The 21325-nt window shown below is 38.3% G+C and overlaps 1 protein-coding gene across 8 annotated transcripts; it reads right to left on the reverse strand.

Annotated features, from left to right (window-relative positions):
• Positions 1 to 892: 892 nt before the first annotated feature.
• Positions 893 to 21269, reverse strand: LUC7L3 (LUC7-like 3 (S. cerevisiae)). Of its 8 annotated transcripts, XM_010578699.1 has the most exons (13): positions 21037 to 21269; positions 14164 to 14230; positions 12833 to 12872; positions 12456 to 12600; positions 11072 to 11146; positions 10879 to 10983; positions 9601 to 9762; positions 8833 to 9116; positions 8116 to 8276; positions 2890 to 3030; positions 2679 to 2784; positions 2199 to 2264; positions 899 to 1342 (listed from the first exon to the last, which is right to left on the reverse strand). In XM_010578699.1, the coding sequence occupies exons 1-12, from the start codon at positions 21133 to 21135 to the stop codon at positions 2240 to 2242; spliced, it is 1410 nt and encodes a 469-aa protein (XP_010577001.1). In that variant the 5' UTR covers positions 21136 to 21269; the 3' UTR covers positions 899 to 1342; positions 2199 to 2239. The 8 variants fall into 8 exon arrangements, 7 of the variants coding, with proteins under 7 accessions (XP_010577000.1, XP_010577004.1, XP_010577003.1 ...); XM_010578698.1 differs by having other exon boundaries at positions 893 to 2264; XM_010578700.1 differs by lacking the exon at positions 2199 to 2264.
• Positions 21270 to 21325: the final 56 nt, after the last annotated feature.

Below are 21325 nucleotides of genomic sequence, written 5' to 3' on the forward strand. Positions count from 1 at the left end.
AAAAAACCTACCACACAGTCTCAATCCCCTGTGCCCCTGTATGGGTGTCTGCTTTAAAACGGTATCAGTCAGAAAGGGAACATGGCTGTCTGCATGTGGTATCCCTCCTTACCAAAAAAACAGCACTCCATTTCACCAGAGGGACCAACATGCAGATCCTTTTATGAGTGCACTTCCACAAACAGACAATACAAGGCACAACAAAATTAGAACAAGCAAATTACAATAGTGCTTTGTCCATGTATAGTTGACTTCAGTTACATGTATAGTCAAGTCCTGAATACTAATATGAAGGATAATGCTTTTTTTAAAATAGTAAATTCAATGCCTTACAGACACAGCACTGAAGTACACCTTACTGTCTCTGCTGCTGACTAGTACACAGTGCAGTTCTTCTCCAACAAGAAGCAAACTTGCTTGCACTAGAGCTTCACAAGAAAGCATAAGGCAGGTCTCCTTTCCCTTGTATCTGTTCTAACATGCAGACCGTGCATGCTTACCAACTGCGTTAATATTCCACACTGCTACTACAATGCAAATATAAGGCAGTCTGATGGCCAGTGTCAGCAGCGGCATCTTTCTGATAATGCTGTAGAAGTCTAAACTACTTCATAAAGGCTTAAGGCTTACATTTTTATTGTAGGATTTCTAAAATTTCTTAACCAACTGCAGCATAAGCTGCACTTTTTAGGGGACACAAAATCCAACAGCCATCTAACTGCTGAAAAAGTAAACTTGAAATACTAACTGATGGCACCAGAAAAACCCAAACCCACAATCACCACAGAATAACTAAGCATCCAAATTAATGGACTTAACTTGAAGACATGAGTAGATTTATTAGGAAAGAAACTTATTTAATATTAAACGTTCAATGACAGAGACAATCAAATTTGTAACAGAAATTCAAAGATACTTTATTTCCATTTCTTGTATATCAAGAAGCTAGGAATAGCTTAGTTGTAAAAATGGGATTCATTTTAGTTTGATTCACACAAATACTAAACATTTATTCTTGTGTTTTAAAGTCCAAGAATGAAAACTTGCAATTAAACACTGAGCAAGCCATGTGTTCAGGTTATGTTGGTTTCTTATCTTAAAAAGTCTTAAAGAAAAAAAGGATACAGGACTTATATTCTCAGTAGCATATGTGCTATTATCAACACATCTTTCTGAACTCTGGGAGGAAACACCAGTCCTGAATTAAATTTTATAAAAAAAAAATTTCTAACTCAACTTTATATTTTTCTACGCCACTACAGCTTTCTTTCACCTCATTTTAAAGCAGATCTTCAGTTTAAGCTGTCTTCCGCTGTCTTCGCAGACTCTTCATGTAGTAGTCCTATAATGCAAAATTTTGGGAAAACAGACAATTAGACAGCATTAAGAGCATTTAGTTTACCATTCCTATATATTGGCCCAGTTGTTAGCTGTCATCTTAACTCTACAAAAATGTCAACATTGAACATGACTGGCTTTAGAAGCAACAATGTAGCATTAATGGTTTAATAATCAACATTAAGTGTTTAAGAGTCCTAGCATAATTAATGAAACTACAGTAACAAATTACATTGCAAGAAGCTCATTTATCAGCTGTACTCTCCACTGTTAGTTCCTTATTTCAGGAATACAACTAAAGACCTTCTGTAAGAGTAAGAAAGCTATGTCAAGAGTGGGGAAAAAACTTCAAGTTTTCTTTTTAATACAGTATTTGTATTTCCTATTGTTTAGCTGTTTCATTTCCAACAAACAGTTTCTCAGCATACATTCTTGCCATGAACACTGTAATCATTTGGTGGCATCTGTCTTTGTATTTACATTTGCCTCAGAAGTCTGTTATCAGCCATTCCACTTCTCTGTACTATGGCTGACTGCAAATTCTCCTACACAGTAGGAAATATTAAACACATACCTCTTAAAGACTTGAATTGCATTGAAAGTAACAAGGCGATTATTATGTAGTGTTTATTGCATTTTAAACTCTTTAAAGATATCTAATTCTGGGCAGCACTGCATCCCTACATACAGTTGAAAGAAAATTCCATTCTGTTAACATCAGATTTACAGTATTCACACAATACACAAAAAGTCCTTTTCACTATCTTGAAAATCAAAAACACAACAGTAAGCTTAAAGATTACAGGCAACAGCATTCAAACATGGATGTGGGTAGAGAAAGGAGTACCTGGCATGAGTACCTGCTTAGTTTGACTGAATCCTTGATTTTTAATTTGGCTTTTCATGGGCCGCTCACAACACCAACGCTGTGTGAGGTATGGTAGTCAGCTGCAATAATTCATAAACCCTACACTTCCATCAATCCAATGCTACTGGCTCTCGAGTTACAGAACAAACTGCATTAGAATGCAAGGCAATAAAGCAAAAAAACTAGAAACATCCTTGACAAAGAAATACTAGCAGTTTATATGAAAACAAAGTAGTCCAACATGTGCCTCAAATATTAAGTATTAAAGCAAAAGTTTTCTGCTGATGTACCAACACAATATGGACTTAAATACAAAAACAGTTCAACTTTAAAAAAAAACGATAACAAAATCCCTAAAAATAAAAAAGGATAATTAATTTTTCTATGGTGACTATATTACAAATATGTCCCAAAGAGGCACACTAATGGGGGCACGAGTCTGCTACAAAATAGCTGAGACAAAACAATGTACCTCAAAATGTTTTGCAGGACTACACTGTCTTTTCCTTCAGAAGGTGCTTTAGTATGTCTTCTTACTTGGCTTAGTTCCATCTTCATCTGTGCATACTTACGCTGCACTGTTAAACAGTAACAAAAAGCCCTAATCAAAGTTTGAAATAATGCACTTACCTCTGTCTGATCTGAGGTCATATCAGATCAGTTTTAATTGGACTGAGTGTCACCTTCAGATTTAATGTCTTCACTGGTCCCATTGACCTCATTCTTAGTATCACTCTCCTTCGAGTCTGTATTTGTGTCTTCACTCTGTTTTTCTCGACTACTGGACTTCATACTACTTTTTTTATCATCAGATCCCCTCTTTTCTGCCATGAAAGAAGACATTGACCATGGATTTCAAAGTAAAAACAAACATTGCACATGTGAGATATATATTGCATACAAAATGGGACAATTACTTTCTATAGCAATAACAGTAATACTCAAAAAGTTACAGGAATAGGCTTCAGACTACCATGCTGGAATGCAGAGGGTACAAAAAAAGGTCAAAGGGGACAGTACAGGGTGGGGAAAAGAGGAAAAAGGACAGACCTCCTAACAGAGGCAGCTACTCAGCTGTCTGTTGAAATATACAGATTGGGGGTAAAGAGGCAGTTGAGAAGTTAGGCAAATGTGTAATTATGGTGCATGGCTTCCTTACTTATTGTGGGACTCTTTGTCCTCAATTTTTAATTTATGATGTGTATGGCCTTCTTCGGTTTACAATTCTCATTGAATATGGTTCTTGAAAACAGAATCAGAAAAGAGTGGTGGGACAATGCATCAGTGCATTATCAAATAAATCAATACTTGCCAATTAAAAAAAATCTAGCAACCCCGAACGATCAAATACTTGTGCAAACAAACAATATTAAGCACCAATAGATTTGAAGGTGGGGATCACCGTGACAATCAAAATTAACTTTACTGTATGGTATGTCACAGAAGCTGCACGCTTGTCAGCATTATTAATTGTCAATGTTATAGAAATGGCAGTCACTTTTAACCCGCTCATTAAAAAGGCTTGGGGAGACAGTTTGGAAGATACATAAAAAGCACTATTTTCCAAAGGCAAAAGAACAGCAAGATGGGAAGGACCCCACAATTTCATCATGAATTGGAAAGCTGACTGAAGAGTTTGCTACACTGCTGAAAAACTCATCTTTTCCTCAATAATTTTCAAAGAAGGAAGGAAGCCAGAAGTAAAATATTTCCATGGGGAGAAAAACATTCAGTATTAGAGCTGCGTGCCTCATCCGTAAATTCAGTATTTACAAATTTAATAAAAATATCAATTATTTCTGTATTATTTCACACTGCAATATTCAACCTTTTTATCAGTAAAGACACTTTGGAGAGACAAAAAAAATCCAAAAAACCAACCTCTCAGATGTCATCATACAGAACAACATTCATGCTCTTTTTTCTGATTATTCCCTGCTATCCGGGCAATTAAAATAAATAATATAAATAAATATATATATATATATCCCCAACACAGGAGCACACAGATCGAACACTCTGAAAAAGCTATTTTAAATAACATTATCACCTAGACTGGCATAACACACTTTCATATTCCAGAAGACAAAGTAGAAATTAAGCTTTAAAAGAGAAGCAACATCCCAACTTCTTTGTTTTAAAACAGACCACCAAAGGGAGGGGTAAAGCCCACACACAGAAATGAGGGCAACTGCCTAATGAACACTACTACTGAGGTTTCATCTGAAGCAGCACATCCAGTGCACTGTGCTTGGAGAAAGCACTCAGCGATGTCAAAAAGCTAACTGAAGAACTAGTAATTTTGTATCTGTCTGCCCTCAGTTTTGCAACTCCGCAGGTAGATTGCACTCTAACTAACCTTGTTAAAAAGTCTTCTTTTTGTGTCTTATAGGTATCTCCGATGCACACGTAGATCCATTGAGGAATAGTAGTCTTGTTTCCCCGCAGAGGACTAGTAGTCAGTCCAATAATCTTATCTTCTGTCCTATGTAGATATGGTAGATCTTAATAGCCCTATGGATGTGCAGTGTGCAGGGTTTTGTTCTGTCTTGTTTGTTTCTTGAATTTGGTCAGGAAGGGTAATTTTGTTTAAGGTTAAAAAAGTACTATTAAACTGTGGTACAAAAGATGAAACTCTTCTAAAAACTTATATAGTAAAATAGGTTTACCATAGCAAACCTCCAGTTTGCCAAGCAGAACTGAGAAAGTATATTCAACAAATAGTCCAGCAACTGAACTTCTTTCAACTCCTGGAGTATCTGCAGCAGTTAAGTTCCTCCACTGTATTTTCCATCAATAAGATTTCTTTCTTTAAAAGCACATACAATTAGTTTGCTGTTGAAACTGTGTATATTATTTCAGCTGTGATCTATTAGGTATAATCACATAATATTAACTTTGCTTCCTGATTCAACACATGCACATTTTTCTGATTGAGTTCGTGTGGGCAACAGATATATTTTGTGAGAATTCTTACCAGGATAATGTGAATGGTTTTAACTGTTCAGGGAATGCAAAAATCAGTCAAATGTAATATGCAGTATTACTGAGGGTTTGGGTGTACTGACAGTATTTGCTGAGGTTTAATCACTAACATGAAAACACAATCGCAAATATAATTATTTTTATGTAAGTATATGAATCTAGATTAAGGAAGGTAAAGAGCCAAGTTAAAGTGGTCTGGAGGCATGTTCCAGTATTAACCCTTCATAAAATGAAGGTACTTGCAAAACAGATGTTTTCCTTTCCTTAAAAACCCACCTATTTATTCTACCTACTCTGAAGTTAGTTTACTTGAACAGTAGTTGCGTTCTGCTGGTTTATATTAAGCTACTGCTGAGCTGATGTTTATGGCTGGTGGCTCCCTCCTTTAGCAAGTGTATCCCTGTTCCTGAAACTTGAGTCAGAAATTAAGTGTCTCCATTTTTACATATACGTTTTTCTTACAATCTTAAAGGTCACTGTATTCCACAGTATTTTAGTGAACAAGAAGTCAGGACTTCTGAATATTCAAAGTATGGCACTAATTTAATGTTGTGTAACAGTAGGCAAGTCTTGGGCAACTGTGCCTTGCTTTTTTTTCCTGTTAAGATTCACGTTTATAAAGCAGTTTGAGATTTCACGATGAAAGGCACTATCATGAATAGTTACAGCCAGGCCTTTGCTGCTTACTTTTATAACTGCAGATCAATGGTGGATATAAAGACAGTTAGATTCTGAAACCAGTATTCCCAATGTAGCAGTAAACGGAATAAGTAAAGACTTAACTTCTACATTACTTCTTTTTGTGCAAGCAGTAGAGCAGGTAGCCAGCCACACACTTCAGATAGCTTTTAGAGGTTTCTATATCTACTTAACCACCTACAATGCCACACTGCAAACATGAGGATGTAATGGTGTTTACAGCTTCATCATAGAAATTCAATGCTTGCTTGTTAAATACTACTGGTCTGGTTTTTTTCCCCCCCCCCCCTTTTTTTTTTTATTACAGATTTTTCCAACAAAGGGAAAAACATAAACTTCTTCAGCATTATAGTCCTGCTCTAAGGCCTACTTGTGTTTCTACAAATGTCATGACTACATAGTCAAAAAAAAGTAATTGATTTTCCCAGGTGGAATTTTCATCACAGCTCATAGCATCACCTCACTGTTCTCATTTCTGGAGGAAGAAAGTAGCAAGCAGCAAATAAAATGGCCAGCAAGGAAATCAGTCAAGTTAAAACTGAAAATATTGAGATGCTGAAGAAAGTTCACTAGCTCCTCTATTTATGGAAGGATTAAAGAAAGAACTGAAAAGCTATTAAGCTCAAAAACAGACCAAATTTGAATAAATAAGAACACAGTTATTTATATGCACAGATACACACAGAATACTGAATAGGACATTCTTGACTAAGTACCAGAAATGTGTTCATAAAGTAGGCAAAAAAAGGCACAGTATCAGGTAGGAATAAAGTAACAAATGGACGGATACAGGCTACAATACTCAGTCACTAAGCATCAGTCCCACTGCCAAGGAGCAAGCAGCTAAAAACCACTTGCTTGTAAAGGGCAAAGCAAAATAAGAGAAGAATCAGTGCTAAAGATGCACCACAGAATAAACCAGAAAAATTAAAATGGTCCAAGGAAGTCAGGCAAGAAACATACACAAAGCATTACCAACATTTTCGGAACTAATCTGCTGGATAAATATGGAAAAGTAAGGGTAGGGCAAACAGGCCTATGCAATCCAGAAACATGCGCATAGCACCTTTCATTCCAGAGAACCTCAAAAGTACCTTAGAAACATAACAGAATTGTTTCATCCATTACTGACGGTCAGCTCTAATAATGAAGTGGGGTGGCTGTTTCGGACTGGACATTAGTCAGCACCCCATCAGAGCCACTAATTTAAGCCCAAAGTTAGTATTACACTCCTCCAGAAGTTTCTAAAGACTTTTAAAGGGGGAAATTTAGCAATAACAGTGAATTAGTATTTTTTTCACAGAATGTGAATCTCTAGTGTTCTCTCTATAGCTCTTTTTAATCTTACTTAAAGATAAAGCTTCTGAACACCAGCCTTTGATGAAGCAGTGAGTCACCATCAATGCTGTTGTACATGGCATGTACTGCTATAAAAGTGTTCCAAGGACTAATACTGCATTCCTTTGAGACTCACCTGAATACTGACAAAGCAAATCTCACTTCGTTAAAAAAAAAAACACAACAAAAAAAACCAACAACAACAAAAAACCAAACCACAAAACACCCCAAAAACCAACCAAAACAAAACCACAAGGGGGAAGGATGGGAGGAAGAGCAGGAGGTTGGGGAGAGGGCATGCAATTGTAATTTAGAGCATTACAGAAATTCTGCAAGATTTATCTTGGACTGCATTCATAGATTAGAAAAACAACTTAAAAGCACTGTTAAAGGAAAATAAAGGAAACATGATAGTGCAGAGAAGTAATAGATGGTACAAGTGAAAAACCAGCTACCAGTCTCCCACAAAACGCGTACCAGCAAAGGGTAATTACAGAAATATCTGCTAACACTAGGAACAGAAGATATACACTACTATGAAAATCTGATTACAGGCTTATGTTTTTCTAAAGGTAAACAGGTCTTAAAATACATCAAAGTCCTCACACACTTAATTTGCAGACAAAGTGGTAAGCTTTTAATAACTACTGTAACAGGTAAGAGGTCGACACTGGGGTGCACGTATGCACGCACATACATTAACAATAACTGGAATGAACAAAATGCTTCAAATTGGTTAACAGCAACGTATACAGCTTATAAAACCACATCTGATTTGATGCTAAGAAGAACTTTCAGTCACTCACTGACAGGCTAAGAGCTTTTGAGACTTTAGGCAAAGATTAGTTTCAGAACTTGATACAAACTCAGTCTTCACACAAACATACCTTTTTCTTTTGACTTCCTGTCTTGTTCTCTCTCTCTGCTTTTGCTTCTGTGCTTGTAGGATTTCCGATCCCGGCTTTTTGATCGTCTCCTGTCCCTACTGCGTGACCTATGTTTTCTTTCTGATCTATCATGACTTCTGCTTCTTCTTCGGTCACGACTCCTTAACATTCAGAGAAAATTTCAAAAATGTATATGTCAGCTGGTATTATCTAACTCAGAAGATAAAATAGTAAAACAGTAGCACTTTCTAATACATTGATTATCTGCAGAAAACAAATATTTAAAACAAGCCTTAGCATACTGTATATAAGTATTTCTCAGTACATGGCTTCATACTGCCTTTGTCATTTACTCAAACATTCAACCACACAGCTTAAAAATATCCTATGAATTAAAGGCAACTTAAGGAGAAAAATAATAATAATAAAAAAACAAAACAAAAAAACCCCCCGTTCTTCGGGAGCATTTGCCTACTCAAAGCTCCCTCCTAAGACCACTTCTACCACAATGGTGTCATCTACTTCCAAAAATGGAGAGAAGACAGTGAACATGCAGCAAAAACTTGCTTAACCTTAGAACCAGTAAAGTGTATTCACTTAAGAGAGAACAACAGTGAGGCTAACAAATGAGTGATGTGACCCAGGCTGACAGATCAAGTCCCCACAAGATTTTTACATTTTGGCAAGTTACACGAAAATACTCACACACACACGTACCTGCTTCGCCTTCTTTCTCTGCTTCTTGATCTTTTGTGGTCTCGTGAACGGCTGCATCTTCTGTCAGATGTTCTGCTTGAATGTCTACTCCGCGAACGACTCCTTTTACGTCTCTCTCTATCACGAGCCCTCTCTTTTTCCTTTTCTTCTTCTTCACGTCGCCTCTTCCTTTCCCGCTCTTCTCTTTCCCGTTCCCTCTCTTTCTCTCTCTCTTCTCGTTCTTGTTTCTCTTTTTTTAACCTGTCATCACGGTCAGGTTCTTCTGTTCTTTTTCGCAACTTTTCCTTAAGAAAAAGTTCACAGAAAGAAATGAAGATTACTCAAGATAAATCATTCAATATAACTTAGTTTATACATTCTGAGGATGTAGAAGCTTAAGCTTTTGAAAGATTTCAGGTTTTTTTTCCAAGCAAAGGACAGCCTACATAGAAGCACTTTCTAAAATCCCTGAAACTGAAATCCTTTGTCTTGCAGAGCTTTTTTTGCTTGTCATTCTCACTAGAAGAGGCTGCATTACAGTTCCTTAGTAAGGCCACAAAAAATTCCCACCTGAATTTACATCTTTGCTTTTATCTAGTGTAATCACATACAACAAAGATGTCAGTGCAAACATAAGACTAAATGTGCAATGTAGGATTCCATTTAATTTTTATGTACCATCTTTGGAGTATTTCACCCATTTGAGAAAGTCTACTGGACAGCCTTTTATTTACTCTACAAAGCCTCCAAGCAATTTTTAAATGTTCAATAACAGAAGAAGATGCTTACTTTTAAATCTTCTACAGTAGCTTTTATTTTGGCATAACCCATGTGCTGCTTTCCCATCAAGTGGTCATCTACCCTGGACTGTGCATCTCCTACAATTAAAAAGGCTCCACAAACTTCACAAACTTCCATTTGCTTTTCTTGGGCTGCAAAGCTCTCAATTGTCTGCAGAAGAAAAATATTTCATAAAGCAAAAGAAAAGTTTTAGTCAGAAGCCAGTGAAGAGGTTTAGAACTTTATTGTTACTGTTGTCAAATCCTAGGCACTAGTGAAAGCTGAAAATCATATCTGCATGCTTTGTCTTTGGAGCACTGCACCTACTAGGATGAAGAGGGCAAAAATAGGCTACATACACCCATTCCACATAAGCCACAAGGAAAGGGTCAATTAGAAAACACAGAAAACAAACCTTATTCCTCACTGCAAAGGATTAATATGTATATAGCCATATCTGCAGCTTCCTTGCAATATCAGAATTAAGGAAATAAAAATCAGTTTTCTCTTAAGATTATTTCTTTGCCATCAACTGAAATGTCTGGAGCTGCAGAATAACCATGGAATATGTCTCAAGGAATGAAAAGGCTAGAATATCCCATGGAGAAATACAAAAAAGAATGCTGGGCTTCTATTTAAAAGGATGGTAGTCAAATGAATTCACTGTTTCAAAAGACATACGAGAAATAAACTGAAATTTCAACATAAACCCAAGTGATTATTGCTGTGCAATGTTCATGAATCATATAGTATGGATACAGACACTGCTGCCTGCAACATTTAAAAACCAAACCAGGAATCACAATTTGAGCATTATATTAAACATCAAAATACAATGTTTAAACATAAGCTCCTTTTTATTGACAGGAACTTGCTACTTAACACATTATCCTTGGCTTCTGTAGCTCTCAAAATCAGACAGATGCTTGTCTCTAGTCACAGCCCTAACACAAGGGCTTTCTGTAACACAGTCAGATTAGTAATTCAGTAAAATAACATTGCAGAGGCTACATGGCAAAGTTTAACTGAGACTTGAACTAGAGTAAGATGCAAGTTCACCTCCAGGACTGCTGTGTAAATAATTTCATAATTTGTGTGCAGGAAACCCACTCTTAAGGTAGCACGCTAAATCAACACGTTGGATTAACACATTTACACGTCCTGTTATTTTCTAATAAATTCTGCACAGAACTTGCATGCCTTCAATGTAAGGACAAGGTTATTAAGAACGTACTGTTGCACCAAATTTTGAAATAAGTCTGACAGAACTACAAACACATTACTTACTGAAGTTGTAGACCTCAGCAATTCTCTCTCTTCCTTTAACTGTTCAACAAGTTTCATCATTCCTTGTGCCTCTTCCACCTTCCCTTCTGAACCTAGTTCTTCAATCTACAGGACAATAAAAAAACTCAAGTATAATTTTTAATCAAGTAACAAAGGCGAGAGGTCTCTGTTACAGGGGGAAAAAAACCCTCACCTGTTGTAGAAGTACATCAATTTTGTCAGTTAACACCTGAATCTTCTCTTCATTTTTACCAGTAGGTCCCGCTCCCTGCCAAACAGTACAATAGTACAAGTCTGTCTTTTTGTTTGGTTTGGTTTTTGTTTTTTTGTTAAAATAGCTTTAAAACACATGAATGTATGTTTTCTCATATTCCAGAGACACTTCAGGAACAACCTCCTCCTGCCTCTTCTCCCATGAGGACCTACTAATCATAGTCTAGTCTAAGATAACACTCCACAACACGGCTTACTCCACTCTTGCCGAGTGAAGCAACTTCTACTCACACCAATTCCTCCTAAATCAACAAAAATGTTCAAGGCCCTGGTCCATAAAAGGTAAGACATCTGAATTCAAAGTCCTAAATTTAAACTCTGCAACTGCCAGACAACTATTACGTATCTTTGCAGAGACTCAAGTATGACTTAGATGTTCCGTGGACTCTGAAATTTAACTTCTAAGCATAAATGAAAAAAGAATCTCACTTTATCCCAAATGTACTCATTAGTAGTGTCGTCTCTGTAGGCTGCCAGAATAGACTTGTATCTGCTTCCCCCACAACCTTTGCTCTACTCCACAGCCAATAAGCTCTCTTGACTGGATACTGTCCACAGCTCCTTCTGAAGCAACTGGACTTTGTACAGAACAATTAATTGGGGCAGCAAAAAGGAGCAAGGCTACCCTAGCAGTCATGAAACTCTGGGAGCACAGGCCACACTCACTGCTCCAAATCCATCAGGGGACAAGAAAAAAAATGAGTGGAGTAAACACATAACATTTTTCTCCCAGTCAGTTTAAGCTTTTCATTAACAGCTGTCTAGTATGCAGCTTGGAATTGAGAAAAGTTGCACAGAAGCATTTCTTTCTCAAACTTCCATGATTCCATCGCTGCCTGCCAATGATGGTGCTGGAGCAGAAAGAGACCACTGCCTAAGTATGGCAGTTGACGGATTTAGCTCTATCAGCGGCTGAAAGACCCAGTTCTTGCCTACTTTGGAAACATCACCGTGATACAGCTTACTAGTGGAGAGAATGAGGAACGTGCAACTAATGGAGAGAAGGTAAACTGAGATTAACAGGGTAAAGACAACACTTGACAGGATTAATGTTCCAGGGCAGAGAACAGATACTGATTCTGAGGAAACAGAGACTAGGGAGAACAGAGAGGGACTCTTGCTGACTGTGGACCCACTTGGTTTGTCCATAAGGGCTAGATGCAATCTGCTGGCTAACAGATGAAGACACTTATCTAACAGGAATCTTCTGGAAAAAAATATATACCTTGTCTCTTCAGGTAGAAGAGAGAACATGAAGACACTATCTAGAGGAAAAACTGCCTCAATGATTCTTCCAGACTCACCCCAGAAGACTGTTGATTCTGTGACAGTGCCAAACGAGCATGGCCTCTTCGAATCCTGCGTTCTACCTCCGCAAGTAAGCTTTGTAAATAGCGTAAGAAGTCTCTTTCATAGCCCACTTTCATAAAACGAGAGCTCTTCTCATACCTGGTAAAATATTTTAAAAATGAAAGCTCACATCAATCCATAATATATGAAAAATAAATAACAAAACCTGCAATGTTATAAATTCTCACTCAAGGTAAGAGAATATTATACATTTAAATAAATGTTTACATAAATCAAAAAGCAATTAGTTTCTCATGGTTGGGTTGCTTTTAAAAAATTTCAAGCACACTAGAAACACTATTCGCATTAACATATCAACCAACATACTTACTGTTTACGTAGATTTTCATCATGAATTTTTTCACAAGGACCTAAAAAGACCACACAAAAAGCTTGAGCTTGCATTCTTGAATGCTGTATTCACATTCCACCAGCATTTGTTTGTGCACCATGACAGAACAGAGCTATAAACACTTCCCAAGGACTTTTATGCCTGCCTTTCTGCTTCCTTTGCTTGGAATTTGAAAGACACATTAAAGAAAAAGAATGCCAATATGGTTTAGCAATTATAAAAACAAAGGAGATTCTGGATGACATATAAAGTCTTCATATAAAACAGAATTTCCAGATCAAGTTCTACATTGGTAAAACTACACAAACAAAGCAATACTTTAAACACCTGGGGCCTTAAAAAAGAAAAAGAAAAATGACATATGAAGGGTAACTTCATTAAGCACATTCTAAGCTCCAGCCAGTGTTCTTTGTAATAAACTAGCTACTTAAAACGTTGATCTTCAGAATAATAAAATTAGGACGTATGTGGCTGGAGTTCATGAAGGTAGTCATGTTAAAATTCCTCACCTTCCCCAGTCTATCAAACTCTTCAAAGGACTTGGAAATTAACGTTGAGACAAGAAGCCTGTTTCTCCTAGTTACCGTCTCCAAACTACATGTTGTCCGCATACCGTCGCTTGAAAACTGCTAGTAATTTAGAGATGGCCTTCAGTAATAACTATTACAGTAAATGAGTCTCTAAAGTAAGAAGCTCAATAATGGTTTTAAACTGAAAGAGGGTAGATTTACATTAGATGCAAGGAAGAATTTCTTTACTGTGAGGGTGGTGAGACACTGGAACAGGTTGCCCAGAAAGGCTGTGGATGCCCCATCCCTGGAAGTGTTCAAGGCCAGGTTAGGTGGGGCTTTGAGCAACCTGGTCTGGTGGAAGGTGTCCCTCCCCATGGCAGGGGGCTTGGAACTAGATGATCTTTAAGGACCCTTCCAACCCAACACCCCACTCCCCCTCCTGAAAAAACAAAAACCAACCAAAACCCAACCAACCAACCAACCAACAAGCATACTCACAAAAAAATAAGTTAAAACCTTGCCCAGGTAGAATAAACCAACCTAGAAGCCAACGCTTCAGGACAAAAACCACCTCACACCCAATAATTTAGCTTTTTAGTTTTTTCACTTAGAGGAAGTAGGATCTGGAATACATATTGCTCTTAACATACTGTATCACTGGCAATCCTTTAAAAAATAAAAAAGCCTATTTTCAAAGTGTTTTGACAGAGCATTACACAATAAAAATGTAGTCTGCAAACAAAAGTTCAATTGTAATTACATATAAGTGAATAAAAATGACATGACTTACAGACTTACCTAAATCAGAACGGGTATTTGTAAATAATTCAGCTGGGCAAAAGCCACAAAGGTAGTATTTACAAACCTGACAGAGGAGAAGAAAGAAACAGGCATCATTTTTTTCCTCATGAACTGGCAATTTTAGGTAATCACTTCCATTTTCTAAAATATAGTGTAAAAATCCCCTTTGTACACTGCAAAATTTCTGGAAATTTTACACACATACACTATCTTTGTGTTACTTGGTAGCAGTAAGTGCTACAAGGTGCACCTTAATGACAAAACACCAGAAGTCTTACTTTCCACTGCAATAATAGTATTTCTTAATTTCACTGCTAAATATTTAAGATTACAGCAGCGTCATCTATTTGTAAATACTATATAGTATTTGATATTTCCAAAGTAATTAAATCCAATTGGACTATTAAAAAAGTTACAGTGAAATTCCTTAACCGTGAAAACCTACAAGGGGTAAGGATGTCTGCCATGGAAGCAAGTTCCTCTTAGCCTGTCTATAACAACTTTGTATTCAGCCTTCATTTCTTCAATGCTACTGCCTTGGAGAACAGGAGCCATCAGCATTCAAACATAAGGTACTACCTCAAGGATTCTGATGTCAATTAAAAGACTTAAGAACACATACGATGATAACCATCCAAAAGCTTCCCCATTCCAATGCTTTTAAAAATCCCTACTTTAAGAATGATATGCAAAGAGACACTGTATACCTCTTAAGGCAGACAGGGAAGACATTCATTTTAACCTGGTTTCCTGCCAACTAAAAAAGGGGTTTGTTTTGTTTCTACACAGCCTATTTTTACGCTAGCAAGTCAGGTTCTTTTTGATAACAGAAAAATACCACTAGGAAGTTAGCAAAAAACCAACCTGTTAGTCTAGCTAGTAAATACTTAACATATGATGGGATAAAACCAGCTTTTGTTAAAAAGATTATTCACCCTCACCTATGAACATAGGCTTAACTAGTCAAGTTGGTCAGTTCTTTAAGTTCATAATACAGAAATCTCCTTCACAACAGCCCAAAAGACAAAAATCAGAAATACTTTCACCCGTAACTTCATAGGCAGTCTTAAATAATTAATTCTTCAACAGACCCTTCCCCTAGACACGACTGCCATTAACTAACGTGTCAATCCAAAACTAGCCTGGACATTCTTCTAACATCTCTTTTATGTTGCACCAGTTCCTAGTATTTGGCAAATCTAGTAATTGCTACTGCATATTACAACCTAGTTCTCATACTCTCACATATACTGTGGACAAAGATTTGCGACATATTATTTCCTAAGATACATTTTGAAGTATTTTAACAAATGGGGGTGAGGAGAGAGACCCAAAACCTACGCCACACCAACACCTCACTGAAATGCCTGTGACACCAGTTGATCAAGTCAGATCAGTCCAATTTATTTTTCCATGCTAACTGTCAAGACTGCGAATCAGACTACAGAAGTTAAAACTGTACTGACTGCTTTACAGATTACACAGAAAACCAATCAAGCTTTCTACTAAAAAGCCATGGACACAAAAAACCCAAACAAACAAATATCTTTTACTATATAATTTGAATACTTCTCCTGTGATCCAGGTTAGGACACTGTGGCACCTATGTGAAGCAATTTAGCAAGAATAGTTACGAAAACACCACACAAAATCACAAATTTTTTTCTTCTCGGGAAGCAAGGAGAAAGTTACTGGACAAAATGTGGTTTCAGAATCGGCTCTCTTCTCTGAAAGCTGCAATATCCCTTGTTTTAATATCAAGTTTTTTCAAGGGAGCAGTTTCTGGGATGAACTCCTGCACTAGTCAATAGAAATACAATTTCTCTCTACATTCTCTTTCTCCTCCATTTTCTCATCCTCATATCCAAGCATTAGGTCAGTGAAATGGAAATTCCCCCCCAAAAATTTAAGGGATGGATTAGACAATTTCCTAAGACACAGAAAGCACAATAATTACAGCCTGACTGTATTATGCTGTAAAAAGAGTTGTAGAACGTCTTCTGTCAGCTCAAAAATTATGCCAACTGGCCTGTAACAGTTTTGAAACAAGTAGCAACAAAAGGAGCAAAGGAAAAGTTATCAGAGGCAGAAGTATGATGAAGGGAAAAAAAAAAAACCCAAACCAAAACAGCAAGCCCCCAAACAACAAAACAAACCAACATCAGAAATAATTAAAATGATTTTATGAAGCAGCACTGCTAGGAAAAGCCTCCTCTTATGAGCTGATGGTTACAGCCCAAAACTGTAGTAACCAATACTAAAATATGCAGCTTAAACGTGTCACATATTGTATTAATTATTTACATACTAAAAAAAAAAAACAAAAAACAACAAACCCTCCCCCACACACACACTGAAAAACTGCAGTAATTTTCCCCTAACTAGCTCTGGATGTTATGGTACCTAGTGAACTACTTGACACTCTCTCCTAAGCAGCAGCCTGCAGACAAATACTCAGAGTGGTTCAGAACTAGTGCATCTGCAGCAATTTTCTCCCTCTCTCATACCTATTTCATTATGCTCTTCAACTGATTTTACTTCAACAGAAAAACATGACTTGAGAGAATCTTGAAAGGAATCACTGTGGCTTAGCTTCACCATGTGCTACATTTGCCTTGACAGGCTGTAGATGCCAGTCAGCTGCACTTACAGTCGGTCTTAAGTGATCAATGATGAGTAAGAATAGAAAGGGCCAAGAAACGGCTGAAGAGTCACAGGGCCATTAAAGGACTGAAACAGAGGCGATACGCTTCAAATGGCATTACTCATCCATGGCTTATCAGACTGCTGCACTTAGCACAAGCCAGAAGTAATATGGAAATACATTCCCTATTTGCAAAAACAGAGTAACAGGCAGTTTAGTATGGATATTTACTTATGCAGGTAACAAGCACTTATTCCTTTTTGCCGAATTATTCTGATGACTCCGCTACCAAGAACATGTAACAGACAGGAATGTTACTGTCAAACTACTGCAGCAGGATTAGCCATAGCTTGTGTCTCAAAGCCCCCAGGGCCTCACATTTTGGTAAGACGCTAGAACAAATATAGACAAACACTTGGAACTTTCCACTACTTCATCTCAAATTCACTAACCCTTGAAATCTCTTGGAGGTGGGAAAGGAGTATCCTTCACCTCAAATTTGACTAAGCTGACAGCAAGAATGGCTAGCTCTTCCAGAGTCTGTGAACCAATTCAAAACTTTCCTATATAAAGAAACTATTGACAGCTCTCTATCATTAAGACTTCTACACTAACATGTTCCTCTTCTGCAAGAAATTATTTACTGATGAACAAGTATCAGTACAACTGATTATGTAAGCAAATTCCTTTAGGCAGACAATTCCTAGTAAAAAGGCTGAGAATAAAATCCAGCAGGTTGTGGCTTACACAGAACCTAGGAAATTCCTTCATATAGATGAGTTCTTTGAAACCACTAGAGTTCACATTCATCAGACATTTTATGAGCAATGCCCACCCAGCCAAAACCAGACAAACACAAGCCCTTCTCCCAAATCCCACTCTTAGAGATAACCTTCCATTATTAGTATTCTTCCAAAACAAGTAAAACTTAATTAAGTCCCCCTTCCCCTCATCCCCTGGAGGATTAAGATCTGAGATTCTATCTAGATGCAAACCAATGTTTGTACTGGCATTAAAAAACATAAAAGTGTAACACATCATAAATAGCTAATACCATCAAATCAGATTTTAAATACAGAACCTACACTTTGAGAAACTGCATTCCTATCAGAGATAACTGCTCACAGTCATTTGTCCATAACAGCTTTCCACCCCTCCCCACTTTCTGAAAACACTGAATTTACCTTGAAGGAATGAACCATCACAATCTCAAAGCCTTATAAAAAGCATGGGAAGTCAATGTTGGGCTTTTTTATGCTACAGAACAGCCTCAGAACTCTTAGACAATTGCTGTTTCCACATGAACTTGTTTTGTATAGGTGGCATATTAAAGCAAGAATGCGTGAATCAATAGTTACTGTTCCAGAAATATACTTTGTCTACGGATATGACAGTAAGCAGAAAGACTAAAATATATGATACTAACAATTTCCTCCTGCATACAAGACAGAAAGCCTTTATGCCAAAACTAGAATCGATCATCTAAGGACAGGCTGCAATACTGAAATACACAGCAACTGGGATTTCATTTTTTTAAGATTAAAGGCTTTAATCATATCAAAGTTTTAAAGTAAGATCTTAAGCTCTACAAAAGGCTTTACAATACATGATCAACATGTTTCATTATAACTGCAAATAAATGCTCAGCTATCTGAGCTTCTGCTTCCACACCTTCAAAACAACCTACTCCTACCTTGTATTTCATTGCACCTTCCATACAGTTTTCAATAACCGCCTAGATGCAATTTACAAATCATAAAGAAAATAGAGATGACCTTGTTTTGATAACCTTCCATATCTAAAACTGATGAAATGTGACACAAAATCTTAAACTTTGGTATGAATACAACATGCTCATTGAAAAGGCTACATGTTGATATATCGTCTAATTTTACAAGAAATGACATTAGCATATGTATTTAATTTGAAAAGCAAAACAGCAGTCAAGCAGATGAATTAATGTTACTATCTGAACCTTATCTGCATTTCCTGTCTTTAAAAACACGTCAGCATTGCAAATTTAATCTTTAGGTGATGTAGGAAGTCAAACTGAAACACATGTTTTAACAGTGGTAAATTTTATTTTTTTTTACAAACTCGTCAGTTGACTATAGGAATCTATGAAAACATTCCTTTCAGAGAGGTTGCATTTAATTATGGTCCTATAAACTTCATAAATAAAAGCAGGAGCAGAGCAAACAGCAGCAGTTCCTGCAAGACTGAAGGCCCAACCCTAAGCTGGTAAATTTCCCACTGGCCTTAAGACACAGGACAGCTCTCCACTTTCTAAAATTGTCAAAGGAGTACTGGGAAGAAGAGACAAGGCCCCATTTCTGAAACAAAACTGAACAGCTTAGAGACAGATTCCTAGGGTTATAGTCAATCTCTTCAGCCTAAGATTGAAAACTTTGTTCACCTGAAGACAAAGAAAGTAATCTGAACTTGATTAAAGAGAATGCGGCAAAAAAAGAAAAAAAAAGAAAAAAGTCTCTCTCACCTTAAGAAATAAACCAAATAAAGCAAACCAATCCCCTTATCTATTCTACCTGGACCAACATGGCTCAAGCCATTTACTTCGTATTTCCAAAGCTGAACAACTCCTTACTTTCAGAATCAAAAGAAAATATGTAACTGAACACCTAACTGAATAATGATACATGGTTAGTAAGAGAGGTCTGGAAAGACATTAAGAAGGTCATGAAAACTTCGTGAACTCGCAACCTCCTACTGATGTGCACAGCTTACCTATATAGCAGCATTTTTCAAGCGGATAGGGGGTGGGGGGTGTTCCTTGCACTTGCAAAATCTAAGACGTGATATTTATCCTTATCTCATGTGTTCCGAGACAAATTAAAACATGTATTAGCCATCTTTAAAATAGCATAACTCTCATCTGAAAACATGAAATTCCCACCTCTGTAATTAAGACACAATTTAGAACAGCCAAAAGCAAGCATTTCTCCCTCCTCTCAACAACATCCCAAGAAAATGCTAAAGGGGGGGGACGGGGGGACGGGACCTAAATGCTTTTTGCAGCTTAAACCACAGAAATCCCTACCACACAGGTAATAAACAAACTATTGTAACTGTGACACTTTCTTTTAATGTATACCGTAACCCAAAAAATGTATGACGAACGAGGAAAAAAAGTGTTCATCTCTCCCAAAGAAGCAACTATAGGAACTTTGTAACTACCACTGATTTTTTTTTTTTAAATAACTTACAATACGACTACGATGGGTGTAACTAAAAGTCATCATTTATTAAAGCTCAACCATAGCTGGGAGAAACCCCACTCCAAAATAATTTAAAAACTGTCGTTTGAGCTATTTATTGCAGAAAATTAACGAACAACCACATTAACAAAAAATACATAAGTACTACTACACAATAATACTGTTTAGGTTAGCCCTCCCCCGCCCCCAGGAGCTGCAGAATTCCTTTGAGGAAGGACAGAAGGAATCAAGCTTTTCTTATCAAAATCCTCCGTTTTAAAAGTCTTACGGTTCTTCCTTGTGCTATAACCTCCAGATAGTTAAGTCAGTACGTCTGTACCCTTCTGTTTCCTTCCCCAATACCACACTCCGGAAGAGATCCAGAGACATCTGTCTTCCAAACTACTACCATTTGCCTCATCTCCCTTCGTGCAAACCATCAGACTTCTATCCAGAAGAGCAGAATTCCACTATCCCCTCCCCCCATTATTTTTCTTTTTCCCCACGGGAGATCTCAGCCACCAACAGGCGTCTTAGAAAACCCCTATTCCCGTTTATCGACACTCCACGGAGAACACAACCTCTCCCCCTTGCGCCGAAACCCAAACACAAGGCCTCTCCCCTCCCTCCCAGCAGCCCAAACAACAGCGCAAGCCCTCTCGCACAGCCTTGCTATGGCGGGATCCTCCTCCCTCCCGGCCACTCGGTTCCTCCTCCTCCTCTTAAGGCTCAGCCAGGTTCCCGCGCAACGGCCCGGGCCTAGCCCGCCCCGCGGCCGCCATGCAGGAGCCCCGCACCCTCGGGCTCCGCACGAAGGGCCCGACCCGCACCCCCGCCGAAGTCCGGGGAACCCCCTCCCCTACCCGCGGCCAGCACCTCATCCCTTCCCCCCGCCCTCGGCAGAAGGGTGCAGTCCCGCACCCGCGGTCCGCGTCGCTACGACAAAACCCCGGCCCTGCGAGGGGGATGGGAAGGAGGGAGGGAGGGGAGAGGCGGCTCCGCTTCACTCACGCTCTCATGGTCCCACCGCACGTTGCTGCGCTTCTCATCCGGGGCCAGGTTTCTGTCCCGGCCCATAAGCTCGTCTAGGAGCTGGGCGGCCGATATCATCGTGTCCTCCTGGCCGAATCCCCCCTCGCCAAACACAGGCTGCTGCTGCTCCTCCGCCGCCGCCCCCCCTCCTCCCCGACCGACCGCGCCGCCGCCGCCGAGAGTGACAGAGACAAAATGGCGGCACGACTCCTCGCCCTGCCCACAATGCAGCGCGCGCCTGCTAACCGCCTCTGGGGCCTGGCGGAGC

Source organism: Haliaeetus leucocephalus, unplaced genomic scaffold (assembly GCF_000737465.1).
Source record: "Haliaeetus leucocephalus isolate CR32 unplaced genomic scaffold, Haliaeetus_leucocephalus-4.0 Scaffold646, whole genome shotgun sequence".
Classification (NCBI taxonomy): domain Eukaryota; kingdom Metazoa; phylum Chordata; class Aves; order Accipitriformes; family Accipitridae; genus Haliaeetus; species Haliaeetus leucocephalus.

Coding starts and splice junctions, on each gene's coding strand:
- LUC7L3 (XM_010578698.1), bottom strand. CDS start 21,135: ATGATATCGGCCGCCCAGCTCCTAGACGAGCTTATGGGCCGGGACAGA. Junction 12,601..12,832: donor GATGAAAATCTACGTAAACA/GTAAGTATGTTG, acceptor ATATTTTACCAG/GTATGAGAAGAGCTCTCGTT. Junction 2,265..2,678: donor GTCCTGCAAAACATTTTGAG/GTACATTGTTTT, acceptor TACCTCACACAG/CGTTGGTGTTGTGAGCGGCC.